The sequence below is a fragment of the Seriola dumerili genome, unplaced genomic scaffold (assembly GCF_002260705.1).
Source record: "Seriola dumerili isolate Sdu_G_001 unplaced genomic scaffold, Sdu_1.0 BDQW01000187.1, whole genome shotgun sequence".
Taxonomy (NCBI): domain Eukaryota; kingdom Metazoa; phylum Chordata; class Actinopteri; order Carangiformes; family Carangidae; genus Seriola; species Seriola dumerili.
In genome coordinates, this window is record NW_019174442.1 from 2970793 (window position 1) to 2986053 (window position 15261).

The window sequence follows — 15261 nt, forward strand, 5'->3', positions numbered from 1 at the left end:
TCCAGTGTTCATTTACAAGAAAATAAAACAACACTAATGTTACATACGAAGCTGCTAAGCTGGTGTCAGTTGACACATCTCTATCTCTACACCATACAACTGTTTCAGTCCAGTATTGTTATAAATAGCCATTGGGTTGAGAGAGAGTCTACAGCTGAATGAAGCCCTGACTCTTTGATTGTAAAGACCTAACACCAAAACACATTGTAGCTGCACTGACAATACCTCACATCATCTGTTTAACCAGTTATCTTCCAAAATATGAATAATACACAAATAAACAAAAAAAAAATGACCTGAAATGAGATGTACATTGCCAAGCATGTTTCTAAAGTCTAAATGTTCTGTTTTAACCATCTGGGTTTTTGGTGACCTGAGGCTTGGAGACGCGGTGATACTTCACAAATAACTGTAGACTACCACTTCTCTGTCTTTTCTGTTTATTTCTCTCTGTCTGCTGTCTGGCTGATGACCTCTAACTGTGCAGTGTTTGGTCATTGCAAATCATCACTCATAATGTCACCGGTCCTAGAAGTTCAAAGGTCAAACTGTGGCCTCGCAGGAAACCTGGAACCGTCTGGATCACAGACACTAACTTCTCATCTGGAGGGCAATCAGGGGTAATCAGACATGAGTTTGTCTGAGACCTGGAGGCAGAAACACACACAGCCGAGTGGATCAAGCCCCAAATATAGAGTTCAAGGGATTTTTCTCAAAGACTGAAGCCGTGCTTTTATTTAATTAACAAATTTTGTCTGTGTTCCTTAATTTTGTTGCCTTTTGTGCATGGAAATATGTCAGATGTTGAGTGTTTCAGTCATGAATTTTACATTTTAAGTGACGGTTGGGACTAGAGGGATTTTATTATTTGATGTCAGTAGGCTTCCAGCATTTCTAATATCATTAATAATTATTACACAAAAACAGAATCAAATGTGCCACTTCACAATTGTTTATTTTTGACACCAGTATCACTTACACACTCAGTGTCCCCTTTATTAGGTACACCTGCATAGTCTGATATGCTGTTCTACCATTGACCCTACATTTATGATGCCACCAAAAATCAAATGTTATGAACTTAAAGATAGATGACAGCTGAATGAGCTTCCTTGCTTAAGCCAGAGTTTTTTTTTTGCTGGTGGGAAAAACAACAACAGAAAGCACAATGTGTTGAGTTGAATGACTTTTATTTTGTAGGCACTTTCCATTCACACAAAGAAAACAACAGTGGAAAAACTAAGGAATAAACACATCCTCTTCATCATTATGTTCATGTGTTTTTGTTTTTTGTACAGAAGAAAAAGCAAGATCTGGATTTTTAAGGTATGCCAACACTGTTTCACATTTCTCACAAGCTTCTAAAGAAAAAAAGCAAAAAACAGCAAGCAGTTCGACCTCGAACCCAGTTCAAGTGGAGTCCCGCCCTCTGAAGGCAGTCACACAGCTGTAAAACCCATACCCAACCTCTCTGAGTCTGTGGGTATTTGTAAATGCACAATGATACATGGACAAGTAGACCGTTCTTGCGGAGCAAAGTGAGGAAGATGGAAATGGAAAATGTAAATAAATAAGGTTAAGCCTCTGTTTCAAGAAGCATCCACTCAGCTGAAGTGTCGCTGAGCCTGGTGCTAAATCCCTGGAAGATCTGGGAGCTCTAACCCTGCCCATTGATCTTCTTCTGGAAATTCATTAAGAGTTGTATTATTATCATCAATACTTTTATTCATTCCTGCAATGCAGAAACAGATATGCAGATCAGGCTGAGTAGCAGGTGTGACGTGTTATATGCAGAGCTCCCTTCCTGGAATATTTATTTTTGTGCAATTGACATTTCTTAATCCTTTAATAGACTGGGTCCTCTGGACTCCAATCAGCAGCATGCAATGATGTACCAGTAGGAGGCAAATAGAGAGTTAAGGAATAATCTGGGAGGGACAAGGAAATGAATATAAGCAGTTTTTACCTCTTATGTACTACAGAGAGGGAATGAGAGAAGGAAGAGAGAGAATGTACAAGATGAGATATTACAGAGACAGAGAGGTTATTTTCAGTCCTTCAGGAGCTCTTGCCTTCAAAGTAGTTCTGTTCGATACGTCTGCAGAACGACAACAGGTTGCTGTAGCTCTTGATCCTCTCTGCCAGCTCAGTGCTGGTCAGTCTGGTTGTCAGTATAGTGAAAAGATGACCAAACACCAACGCGTCCAGCTCTGTAGGCCTACAACACACACAGATACACACACTCAGTGTATATTCCTGCTGAAATTAACCATGTCATTAATGATTTTTACTTTAATTTTGGTTACACTGTGATGCAAAGTCTCATTTTTTGACCTTAAGGGCAAGTAAAGTTTAGATTAGATCATATGCACCATAGCATCTCTGCTTATACTGAGAATCTTCTTTACCCCTAACAATTCTTTCATCCACTTCTTTCACTCAGCTTCATATGAAAAAAATCAGAGCTGACTGGTTAAAAGACACGACATCAAGATACAGAGTTTACAAACTTTCATCAATTGTTCAAAGGCCTTAAGACACACTATATATTCTCAGGTGGTACAGAAAGATCTTTCGGATGATTAAGAAGCTATTACAGTATTGCACCACAAGGTGGTGCTAAAGAAGACGCTGTCAGATGCTTCCAAACATTTTGTCCATTCTGGCTTGGGCTTCTTTAAGGTCAGCTACATTAAACAATCTACCACACACACACACACACACACACACACACACAGACACACACACACACACACACAGACACACACACACACACACACAGACACACACACACACACACACAAACAGACAGACAGACACCTACTGTTTATTAAAGAAGTATGGTTGTGTTCCCAGCCTCTGGGACAGAGCCTGGCAGCACTGACTCACATCTTCATAAACCTGAAACACACAGCAAGTGGACAAGAAAATTGTTGTGTTTTTCACGTCAACATTTTGTGAGACAACAAAAACATAAACACCATCTGGGGAAACCTGAAAAGAACTGTAATACGTCCCAGGTGGTCGCTAACCTGCTCCAGGGTTTTCCCTCCCCAGCCGATGGCATTCATCTTCCTGCGTACCTCCCACTGCTTCTGATAGGCGAGGATGTTACTCAGAGGCCACGAGTAAGGGCTGCTGTACCTGGGGCGAGAAATCTGCACAGAACACATACATGTGATTTAGAGGCAATGAATTCTCAATGTAAAAATAATAATAAAAAATCCAAAGAGTATACAGTAAAGTATACACACCTCGGCAGCTGTAGCATCATCACACCACTGGATGTACAGCTGTGAAGAGGAGAGGAGACTTGAAAGATTGAATGATATTATCCAGTAATATAAGAATTGTGAGCAACTGTGCTGAGGTTCACGTACCAGTATTATTGTTTCAGCTGTGTGTCTGTGTGTGTGTGTGTGTGTGTGTGTACCTCAGCAGTAAGCAGCATGTTGTTGACCAGCTCCATGTATGCTTTCATTTCAGCTCTTTGAACGTCGTCTAAACCATCACTCAGAGAATGACCCTGAAAACCCAAAAACACAAAGGGAGAAAATTTGTTTTCCTCAAAGCTTGAAAGAATCCTATTTTTCTAAATGAATAAATAAATAAACACACTAACAGACTACCAGTGAGTTCCAAAGTGAGTAATAAGCCCAGAAAATTAGACCTACATAAGAATTTGATTAAAATGTCTCTGAACAATAAGCGGGCAGTGATAAATTCAATAATAACACCAATGTCAGTTCATGTTACTCACCTTAGCTTTGGTGAATTGCACTATTGGCCCAAGTTCTGACACCACTTGGTTCCCTACATGAATAAAGGGAATCTTACCTACAGCGAGCCATTAAAAAAACAGAGAGAAAGACACAGGTCATTCAAAATCATTAGACTCACTTTTTGAAACACATATAAGCAAAAAACGTCCTTGAGTTGCATTCAGTCAAAAATACTTGCTGTTTCATCTAGATCTAGACAAAACTGCTTACAAAGTTAATATTGTTAAATTCTGCAGTGAGATAGACGAAGATTGAGAAGTGCATAGAAGTGTTAACATTCAATTTCCAATAAAAACTTAGCATTAATCAATTTCCAAACCAGTAACAGTATCCAAATACTGGTATTTTGGTCGATATGAACATGTTACGACTGGATTTAGACCCAATCAGGTTATATACACCACAAAGACACTGTGTTCATTGCATCACAATAAAGGAACACGACAGAGGAGAGCAGCACGTGTACTAACCAGAGGGTGACATGTATTCAGCATTTGCTTTGCAAACCACCTGCACTGGTAAACTGCACATCCTGAGGTAGGCCTGCACAGGAGAGACACGAGACAAGGTCCATTAGTCATGAAACAGTTAACTGAGAGGTGAGTCAATCGACGGGAAATTAAATGATGATCATGTTGATGATCCATTAATCAAGTAAGTTATCTATCGAATAACATACAAAGTCAAAGAGAGGTATCACGCATGCAGACACCAACATCCACAACAAGATACAAGCTGACACACACAGGGCTGTGCAAAAGTTTTAGGTGCTTTGAATGTTTAGATTCTTATCCATCTCACAGTAGCTGATCGATCTCAAATTCATCCTGCGATATTCAGTATAGTATGATGGAGTCAGTGTGGGATTACATGAAGAGACAGAAGACACTGAGACAGACTTAATCCACAGAAGAACTGTGGCAAGTTCTCCAAGATGCTTGGAAGAACCTACCTGCCAAGTTCCTTGAAAAACTGTAGAACTGGTGCTGTTTTAAAGGCAAAGGGTGGTCACAGCCAATATTGATTTGATTTAGGTTTTTTCTGTTTACTGCACTTTGTATGACGTTAACTGATACACAAAAACTACTCGTGGAGTTATTTTTGAAAGTGCCCTCACTGTACTGTTAGTGGCCTTAAACTTTTACACACTACTGTGTATGCTGATATATCTACACACACAAACAGAACTTCACCTGGACAGCAAGAGATGAGGCGCAGTCGGACAGCAGAATCTGATCCTCTGGAAAAAATGACAGAAATGTGAAGTAAACAACCACATTAACAGTAACCATTCATACTGTTTCTCCAGGTCAGACAAACACCGACTTACCCTTCAGCGGTTGGTACAAGGTTGCACTTTCAGGCCAAGGCTCAGCAGCTGTCGATGTCAAAAACAGACACACAGACAGAAAGTGTTAAGGTTGTGGTTTAACCTTTCAAGTTTAACAACTGACATTCTGCTAATTTAACTGTAAATTAGTGTACTCATTGATTAATGTAGCGTTAATTTATATTCAAATTAACGCTACATTAAACAATGAGTTTCAGATATTCAGTGCAAATTAAGTTGCTTAAAGGACAAATATTGAACATATAATTATAAACCCATCACAGTAGATGTTAACCTCTCAGCAACAGTTCAGGTGGGGGGGGGTCCAGGTTGATGTCAGGTGTGGATGCAGAAAAGACATCACCACATATACTCATGGAGCGCGGGAAAAAAAACCCTTAACTTCTATATAAGCCGTGTAAAATCCAAGATGGCTCAGAGGAGTGCTGCTCATCTTGGACCTGGCGTCGTTGGTTCAATTTAATATGATTTACTGGCATTTCACTGGATTAAATCGTGTATTTCTAACTGGAAACACGCCTGTCATCGACGTGAACCCCCCTGAACTGCTCCTGCTTTAATCTTCCGTCCTCCCAGGGTTTGTATTTTAAACGAGAATCTTTATTATTAGCATAATTTATCTAATGGGCGCTACACTCGGTTAGCCATCTAGGACAAACGTTAGCTAGGTGGCTAACGATAGCTAAATAAACAACGACAGAAACGAAGGGCGAAGTTAGCATGTTACCTGCCATCTGCGACACGAAGGCATCTGCCGCAAGAGACATTGTGCTGCTGTTATATCCTTATTGATAGATAATAAATATGATGAGATGTGGGGTCAATTACACTCTATGCAAGTTTAAGGGCAAGGGTTTATTCTGCAGTCACCGACGGGTCCGCCAGCGATTTATGTCCCGAGCGGAAACTGTTACTTCGATTTTTAGTTCCGGACCTGGCGACTGCTGCATCTTCCTCGATTCTGTTTTAATATCAGCGTTTTACTGGAGGTGTTGTGCGGATTTTGCTACAGTCTGCTACGTGCTGGTAGTTCATACAAAGGGTGGACAAAATAACAGAAACACCTCATGAGCTAGTCCTGTAAAACGCCTCCAGTCCTTCCGCCCTTTTACACAGTCTCAACAATAGGACCTTGAGCTTTGCAAACGTTTATATGTATTGCTAATCTGTTTGCGTAATTTGTCGCCATAATACATGTTGTTGTTTATATGTATGTACACGTATATGTTATTATCACGTCCATACACTAATCCAGTGTTATTCTAATCTTATTAATCAAAGGTTTTGTTTATTATTTATCCAGAAGACTATAATTTATCATAAATATTGCCATGTAGGCTGTTTTCCCTGAATGAGAACATTTCTAATTGATCTGACTCAAGTGTGGAAGTTTATCATGTCTTAATTTACATGTACCTTTTTTTCTCTCTCTTTCAGGCTGCACTACGGAGCGCAACCACACGGGGGCATCCCTGCTTCACCACTGTCAGACTGGGAAACGACAGGTTGGTGTTACATGCAGTTGTCTACATGCACAACGTTCACCAAGCGCAGACAGAAACAGCTCGAACACGATACAACAAGAAAAAAATGTTTTTTCATTGTATACAATAGAGATAATTAAGACTGATTAAATTAAACGGCATTTGTTAGAATAGATATAGTCCGTAGTTGATTTTGTAGGCTGCTATTCTTGTCCATTTGAGTTTGGACAAAATGTATTGTCCGTGGGCATATGTAGACATATTTATTGTTTGTGTTAACTGAAAAATAGGGACCAGATATCTAATCTGGTGCACAGAACAGAATCAGAGTATTAAATTCCAGATTTATAGCTCCATAGTGTTTTAGTGGTTTGCTGTAGGTTAGGCTATTTGCCACAGCAGAGCAAAACAAGTAAAGTCTGTCCCTCCATTCCTGAGTGAATATTTGGGCGCTTGCTGGCCTGACTGACCAGCTTTGCGGTTGATCCCCAACATATGATAGATACTCCAGGTCAGCCCTGCTGTGCCTTTCCTGCACATTTGACCGCGTCTCGACCGGAAGCCACCAATTAATGGCTCTCGGCGTTCACTTCCCTTACATCCTAACACACACACACACACACACACACACACACACACACACACACACACACACACACACACACACACACACACACACACACACACACACACACACATACACATATATATTGTAGACAGAGAGGATCTTTTCTCTCTTAAAGTAGCCTGTACGCTGTGCGTAAAGTGTGCGTAAAAGCGCATAGAAGTCATAAGATCCTAGGCAATATAATCTTCCAAATGGTTATGAATAATTTTTGAAGGTTGATAGTCAGTGTGTAATGCAGCCTACAATGTAAACGAGAGTAACATCTCGGGTAATATCGAAGTCTGATATCATATTTTAGCATTTTTACATTCTGGCGACATTGGAAACTTTACGTTTCCCCTGTTTTCACTTAACAGCCGCTCCTATAAATAATGAGATGGTGCCTCCAACACCGGGTCCTCCAGGCTACTGTTTCTCTGTCTCGGCTTCAGACAGTGTGTACAAAAACTGTCGCGCCAATGATGAAATGTTGAGGATCACAGTTTATCTGCGGAATAATTCTGTGCGCTTTTGAAGTCCTGCCACGGGAGAGGATCGTCACATTTAAGAAGCGTCTCAGTTGAGACATCACGGACTGGATATTTGTCTTGGCTGACCTCATGGGTCACGCGCCGTTAAATAACTGTAACAAAGATCGTGTATGATACAGAGGATGACTCCATTTAAGTTTGTGTTATATTCATTACTGTCCCTCACACACTATATTAATAGCTATTTCATTCATAAACCGTGCGTGGAGTAATTTTTACGTCACTTCCGTTGATCCTCTCACCAACCCGTCACCTTTCACCGTAGGAAAAGACACCCGTCCTCCGCGTCAATACGGTCAAAACGTGTGTGTGTGTGTGTGTGTGTGTGTGTGTGTGTGTGTGTGTGTGTCAGAGAGATAAAGAAAACATTTTCTTCGCTCTGCAATTTCAAACATTTTTAATTTTTATCAAAACATTTTCACATAAAAAATTTTTTTAACACGAAGAGTTTTACTTTTTTTCCAAAAATGAACACATACAAAAAACACAGATGATGCTACGAAGAATAAAATGTGCTTCTAAATAATACAAATAAAAATAAGTACTGGCGTAGGCTAAAATAGAAATCAATAGCATATTAAACTGGAATCAAAGAGAGAACATAGACTTTGATAATGCAACATTTTGCTGTTTCAGAGAGGATTATTTTAAACCTCTCGGTGCTTGAATCAAACAAACCTTTCAGAAAGTTCTTTTCGTTAAAACCCTGTAACCCTGAGAAAATGTGTTGGATTTACAGCCACTTTCGTACATTAGAAAAGCTTTACATACAATTTGGCTGTTTTTATTTATTTATTTCCCTTGCGCAAGAATGTATGATATCTCCCGTAAATTGAAGTGTATTCACCTTATGAAGATTTAAAAAAAAAAAAAAAAAAAAAAAAAAAAAAAAGAAAAAGAGAAAATTCTGCATATGGCTACTTCTCCTACGAAATATGCATTGTTTTTGGATGCTCCTCTATGTACAAAATAAAAGCTAGAACATTATTTGTCCAACCATTCTGCACGACAGCCGCCGAGCAATTTGTTGTTTCCTGTCTCTGTTACTTTATTTTCCCCTTTTACGCTCCAGTCTGTGGAAACAACATTTTGGTAATGTGCATATTCATAAGTTAGGCTGTTTCATCTTTTAGGTAGCTATTATAAAACCCTGTATTATGTTTACCCTGTAGAAATAAAACCCTGTTTTCTCCAAAAGACACAATCTGTCCGCGAGTTTGGCAAGACTGCAATAAATTACAGGCACCACGCTTTAGCGCCTTTTAATACTGGATGTATAACAAAACAATTCCCTAATTGCACCAGAGATGTCAGACCTTCTATAGCCTTGTAGCAGCAGTCTTAGCAGAGCTGCAACGATTAGCCGATTAATTGATTAGTTGATAAACAGAAAAATAATTGTTTATTTTATTTATTTTAATAGCCTCATCAATTAATTGTTTATATGCCAAATTGCCAAAAACAAAAATGCAGTTTTCATCCTCTCAGATGTGATGATTTCCTGCTTTTATCTGTTTTCATATCACATTAAAGTGAATATCTTTGGGGTTTGGACAAAAAACTGTGGTGGATACATTTCACCATTTTCTGATTAATTGAGAAAATAATCAGCACAATAATTGATAATGAAATAATCACTAATTGCAGCCCTAAATGTAAGACTCAAAGACTTTTGTTAATGAATGAAATATCAGACCAAAACTGGATGTAACCTCTGTACAACAGACGGATTTCAAAACAACTGTAATATGAGGCAGACATTTAAAAGTATTTATAAAACCTTTTGCTGGTCTGTGGATGGATGATTTTAAAGCAGTTAAGAATTGTTTCAGGACCGCAGTTACCCTGGATCAATTTAGCAACATCAGTTTTGGAGAGTGAAGGTGCTAACATGGCTGCCTCTGACGGCCAACCTGTGTCTCCCACCGTCACACAGTGATCACCGTCTTCACAGTACTGTCGCTCCCGCTGCTGCTGACGCTGCTGCCGCTGTTGTCGTTGTTGTTGTTGTCCGTTGCCTTCTTGTTTTTGCTCCTTCCTTTGGTGTTAGGCAGCTTGTTGTCTTTCTTCCAGCGCATGCGCCGGTTCTGGAACCACACCTTCACCTGTCGCTCGGACAGGCAGAGCGTGTGGGCCACCTCGACGCGGCGGCGGCGCGTGAGGTAGCGGCTGAAGTGGAACTCCTTCTCGAGCTCGAGGACCTGCTGGCGCGTGTAGGCTGTCCGCAACCGTTTTGGCTCCGGTCCCACGTGGTTTGGATTAACTATAAAAAAAAATAAATAAATAATGAAAGAGAATTAAATCCAGAGAATGCATCTGATTATACTGCTTTAATTTAATTTAAATTTGTTTTATTTTCTATCATGAATATTAGTGTTGTTAGGGTATATAACAATAGCCTATTCACTAAATTAACAATGGCCCTATCTATAACTGAATCTTACTGAAACATTATCGCAGTTATTATCGCGTGGTGATTTCCAGTATTAATCCGTAGCTACTTGTGGTTGACCGGGAGGAGATCCAAGACACAATTTTTACTTTTAACTTGCAGCTTTTTGTTCAACCGCACACACACACACACACACACACACACACACACACACACACACACACACACACACACACATGCTGTGGCAGGGCCATAAAACTTTATAGTGGTTGTAATTCTCCCTGACTCTCACTGAGATCATAAATAACTCGACAACAAAAAGCAGTGCTCACAAATGGACAAAACACTAGAAAGAAAGAAAGAGAGAAAGAAGGAAAGAAAGAAAGGGAAAGAGAGAAAGAAAGAGAGAGTGCATCTGGCAGATAAAAACATAAACAAGGGAATACGACACACTGAAATGATGGAGAAATAAAATAGAGAGAGTGTGGAACAGAGATAGAAAGATGTAAATCTTCAGGATCTCTCACCATGAGCGACGTGCACTTTCTTCATCCAAGGGTAGACAACAATAGGCGGCTTGTCTTTGCCCTGGTGGGCCGTTTTCCTCTGCACCTGAGCCGGCTTTGGACAGGTCATCCAGGCCTGGCACTGCAGGTCACCCACGGGGAATCTCTCTTTAGCGGGGACGTCTGTCTCTCTGTAGCCGGGGAAGGGCGCACTTTGTTGCTGCGAGTGGTCCTCTCCATCCTCCCGGTGATGCCCCTGCAAAGAGTGTTGATAGCCGGTTTGTTGTGGTGTGTATGGAGGCGGAGGAGGCTGCATGGGCTGGTAGCCCCCTCCATAACTACCACTGTCCTGAGGGTTGTTATAATACCCCCCTTGGTCACTAAAATTACTGTAATCTTCTTCACAAGGCGGGAACTGCGGCTCAGCATATTTACAGCTCACCACGTAGGACTCCATGATTGATTTATAGCGAGGCTGGTAGGAGAATACTAATTTTTCTTTCTCTCCCCTCTCTCTGTCTCTTTTTCCCCCTCTGGCATCAAGCCATCCTGCGGCTGTCAAATAGACGGACGGCCGTGCGGGCCACGTGACCCTGCGGCCAGCCAATGAGAGGCAGCACTTCGTGTTGTTTATGTCCGACGTAATGGGATAATTTGAAGGAAAAAAATGTTCATTATGGGACTAATGAAGATTTGGTGGTGGAGGAAAATGGTTAAGAGGAGATGTTTGTGGACTTTGAAAAATAACTTTAAGAATCCTAAAGACTGCTGACATGTGGAGAGTGATGAAGAGAACAATTACCATTAAATCTATCTATCTATCTATCTATCTATCTATCTATCTATCTATCTATCTATCTATCTATCTATCTATCTATCTATCTATCTATCTATCTTCATCTGCACACTCCCCACCCCCCTCCCTCTCACCTATTGAACATGCTCGGACTGTAGATTTATGACTTTTAGCTGACTGACTTTTACCCCCACACAGATGGCCGGAGCTGAAAAATTCATCTCGCCCATATTGAAGGACGGCGGGGCCATATTTGGCCTTGTGGCGAGTCAAAGGACGGACAACAAAACGTGGCCGGTCAGAAAGGCCTCCAATAAAAGAATGGGATAAAAGGTTCCCAGACAGTGACTAGTAGTTGGCTTTGTTAGGCTGAGGTCAGCCCGGGGTGTCCCGTTCACCACCACCACCTCGGCTTTTAAAGGAGGGGAGGGGGGGTCGCATTGCTTGGCTTAAAAAATGATGCTGAACGAGAATAAAATGCGACAGGGTGAATTATGCTGGATGCAAAATCGAAAACGCTGAAAGAGATAAGTGGGGAATATGCTAAATTGAAGCCCTCACACGAAGACAAAGTCATATAACTTAATGAGGATGCTGCTATTGCGTGCGCACTGCAGCGTTAGGTAATGTCTTGTCTAAACTACACTCGTTTCTATCCAAAATGCAAAATAACAAATGCCACGTTTAAAAAATAAATAAATAAATAAATAGTCACCTTTGCACTGAGAAGTGCACCATAAATCTGTGTTACATCCTCCAGGATTTCATGAGGATTTCCTGTGTGGCTGCAGCTGCTCTCTGAGGATGCTGAAGGTCTGAGGCTGAGCCAAGACCTCTTAATAACTCCTGTGATGTAGGCCCGCCATTACCTCTGCTGTATATAGCCTGTAATAATCCTCTAATAAAGAGAGGAGGAAGAAAGTGTTTTTGCTTGGCTGGGGTATTAAAGCAGCTCATGCAGAGGGTCTAATGGGTCTGAAGGTTTTGACATGGCTGACAGAGTACAAGTGAACTGGGGATTATATGGGCTTAATCTATCTGATCTAATGAGTCATTTGTTCAGAGGAGCTCATAATGAATGACTGAAAATCACCGATAGGCCACAGTGTAGGTAATAAAGTGGCTAAATCTCACACGATTTGTCAGATTAATCAATTTTTCATCTTTGTCTCATAGGGCAGTGGTGGAATAACGTCGTTCAGCTACAAAGACAAAGCATTTTAGTTTTTATATTTAAAGAAAACAACATTTCCATTAAGTAGGCTGTTCAGCCGTTTATAGATTATACTGAAAACTTTAATTTCTATCAGACAATTGGTGACATGAAGGTATCAGCGGAGATGAAGCTACAGATGTTCTTTTTTTAACAAAAGAATTACAGCCACACTTGCATCTGAATGGGCTGCAGAGGTGATTTGTAATTTAGGCAGCAATTCATTTAACACATTGTGATTAAGATCTTCAGGTTTACATGTACACTACAGATCAAGGTATTGTTCTGTTGTCTGTAGCCTACCTGTGATGTAACCACATTGCTGTTTTGATTTCTTAATTAAGACTTAACTGCGGAGACCTTAATGACACCGGGGAGTCAGATCCAGTGGAGTAATCATATTGTACAGTGTCTAGCTCAGTGTGATGGTCGTTTTGGACACAAACAGCACAGTGTGACACGATGATGTCACTTCCTCATCAAATAAGTGGAGCTTCTCTGCGTAACACAAATGTCAGTCAGGTACAGCTTGTAATGTAGGAAAGTGTGGAACTGTAGGAGAGCTGGAGACGTACATTTTCCTTTTGGCAAAGCAAAATCTCTGTAAACGGCACTCAGTTTTTCCTTCCCCCTCCATGGATGTTGATAGATGGTTAGTCATCGCCCATAGACTCCCCTAGAACCCAATCTGTGACTGAGGCAGCTCCACACACATTCGGTTCTACAGGGTATATATAGGCGAAGCCTCACGTCACAGCTGGCCGCTGATGACTTCTTTTTGTTGTTGACGTAGATTTCTACACCCGCATGTTTTCACTGAAGACGTTTTACCTTCCAGCGCTCTATAATTACAGAGCCCAACATCACCATTCAACCCATCCCTCCATTTTTAACAACTGTATGTTTCCGATGGTCAACGTGTGATGCATCAGTGTCATTGTGTAATTTATTGAAACCATTAATGGTGCTGTAGCATGTAGCTTTTTGACATCAATAACTCATTATGGGCGTACCACATTAATTTTGATACATATGTGTAATTAGTGTAAGAAAGTGAGTCCATCATCTAGAAGACTGGCAGCCTCAACAGTGCACTGTGGACAGGGTGGATGTGTAGTTGGTAAATCTGCATGAAATCGGTCTTGTAGCACAGCGGGAGAGGGATTTACAGAACAAAGTAGCAGGAGGAGAAGCTGCTCCTCCACTGGAAAGGGAACTAAAAGTTAGGTGTATTTGGACAAGTAGATGCCATCAAAATGATAATGATAAACACCAGTGGATGAGCGGCGTTAAACAGAGTCAGCCTTGTCCCAGCCACAGTCTCATTTGTTACTATACAAAGGTGTCAGAAATATTTTGAAATCATGCGTTGATGTTTGAACACTCTCATTGATAATAAGTCATTCAGAACAACGCTGCAGGAGCATTTTTAATCAGTATGTCTGACCTTTGTTGATGTAGCGTTGTCAGTTAGTGCCAAGCTCTTCACTGTTCCTGGCCACTTTATTAGACACACCTATACAATGTACTGCTGTCCAGTGCAACGGCTCGGCAACATATTCTACTTTTACAAAGCTTATGATGACCTGAGTTTATTCAACTGTATTATTAAGGTTGTAGTGAGAAAACCAGGTTTAACACCACTACAAACTACAACCTCCAAAATAAACATAGTTAGGATAATACCTCTTTGACAGTGTCAATCAAACAGAATTAACTTTGTAAAGGAGGAGTTTGAGCTGTAGTATTGGATTGCATTAGATTTACAGGAGTGTATATTCTTATACTTGATAGAATAAATGTCATAAGTATAATTGTAAAAACTGCTAAAAAAAAGAAAAGTTTACATCATTCGGTTGAACAAGCCTTGTATATTTTGTTATTTACACATTTGATAACAGCCAGGAAACAATATATGTTAGAGGCCACTGCTTTCACACACTCACCAGCCAGCTATAGGCTGTGTGGACAGAGCAGGGCTCCCTAATGACAACTGGTCACCTGCCAAAGTTGCTGGTAAACAAGCTACCAGCCGCAGTGCAAACGTGAGCAGCATTTGAAAGGCGGGTAGTGGTGATTTCTGAGCTTGGCCTGGACCTCAGATGGGACTCGAATGAGGATCACAGCGCTTGAATGAACATGGCCCTGAGGGCAAGAGTAAATTTCTTATTTAGACCCTGCTGAAATAGATTTATGATGGTTCCACAGCCGCTATAGATGTTTATAATTTAACATCTGCCGTCAGCTGGCCGGTGGACGCACCACAGGATTCATCCTATCCACGACTGTTTAAATTCTAATCAGGCAATCTGCACTGAAAGGCAGTTTTACCAGCGATATCAGGGATAGCGTAGCTTTGTTGTTGTCATTTTTATTGTCTCTATGTGCACTGGATTTGTTTGGGTACATATTAAATGGAGGGTAAACATCCTACTCCATACACCAGTGCCCATGCTTTACGTTATCTTTGTCTTTTTTCCATTCACATCCATACACTATTAAGAATAATGGTGGCATTTATTTGCAATGTATGCAGAAGTAACATAAGAGGTGCTGTGTGTGTATTAACTGTAAATTTT

General features: G+C 40.6%; 2 protein-coding genes across 2 annotated transcripts; both read right to left on the reverse strand.

Moving 5' to 3' along the window:
- Positions 1-1173: 1173 nt before the first annotated feature.
- mtx2 (metaxin 2) lies at positions 1174-5900 on the reverse strand. The gene is made up of 10 exons (XM_022752837.1): positions 5861-5900; positions 5113-5160; positions 4976-5022; positions 4253-4325; positions 3761-3837; positions 3434-3526; positions 3255-3293; positions 3033-3158; positions 2825-2901; positions 1174-2218 (listed from the first exon to the last, which is right to left on the reverse strand). Exons 1-10 carry the CDS (start codon positions 5898-5900, stop codon positions 2059-2061), a joined length of 780 nt encoding a protein of 259 aa, XP_022608558.1. The 3' UTR covers positions 1174-2058.
- A 3803-nt stretch (positions 5901-9703) lies between these two features.
- On the reverse strand, positions 9704-11130 carry LOC111227392 (homeobox protein Hox-D4b-like). Its single transcript, XM_022752839.1, has 2 exons — positions 10695-11130; positions 9704-10038 (listed from the first exon to the last, which is right to left on the reverse strand). Exons 1-2 carry the CDS (start codon positions 11128-11130, stop codon positions 9704-9706), a joined length of 771 nt encoding a protein of 256 aa, XP_022608560.1.
- Between the last annotated feature and the right edge of the window lie 4131 nt (positions 11131-15261).

Bases quoted from the DNA above. Each gene is read 5' to 3' on its own strand.
- mtx2 (XM_022752837.1), bottom strand. From the start codon at position 5,900: ATGTCTCTTGCGGCAGATGCCTTCGTGTCGCAGATGGCAG. The intron at 3,294-3,433 runs GTACACACACAC...TCCTCTTCACAG, and splicing joins ACATGCTGCTTACTGCTGAG to CTGTACATCCAGTGGTGTGA. The intron at 2,902-3,032 runs GTTAGCGACCAC...TGTGTGTTTCAG, and splicing joins GAGGGAAAACCCTGGAGCAG to GTTTATGAAGATGTGAGTCA.
- LOC111227392 (XM_022752839.1), bottom strand. From the start codon at position 11,130: ATGGAGTCCTACGTGGTGAGCTGTAAATATGCTGAGCCGCAGTTCCCG. The intron at 10,039-10,694 runs GTGAGAGATCCT...TTTTTTTTATAG, and splicing joins GAAAGTGCACGTCGCTCATG to TTAATCCAAACCACGTGGGA.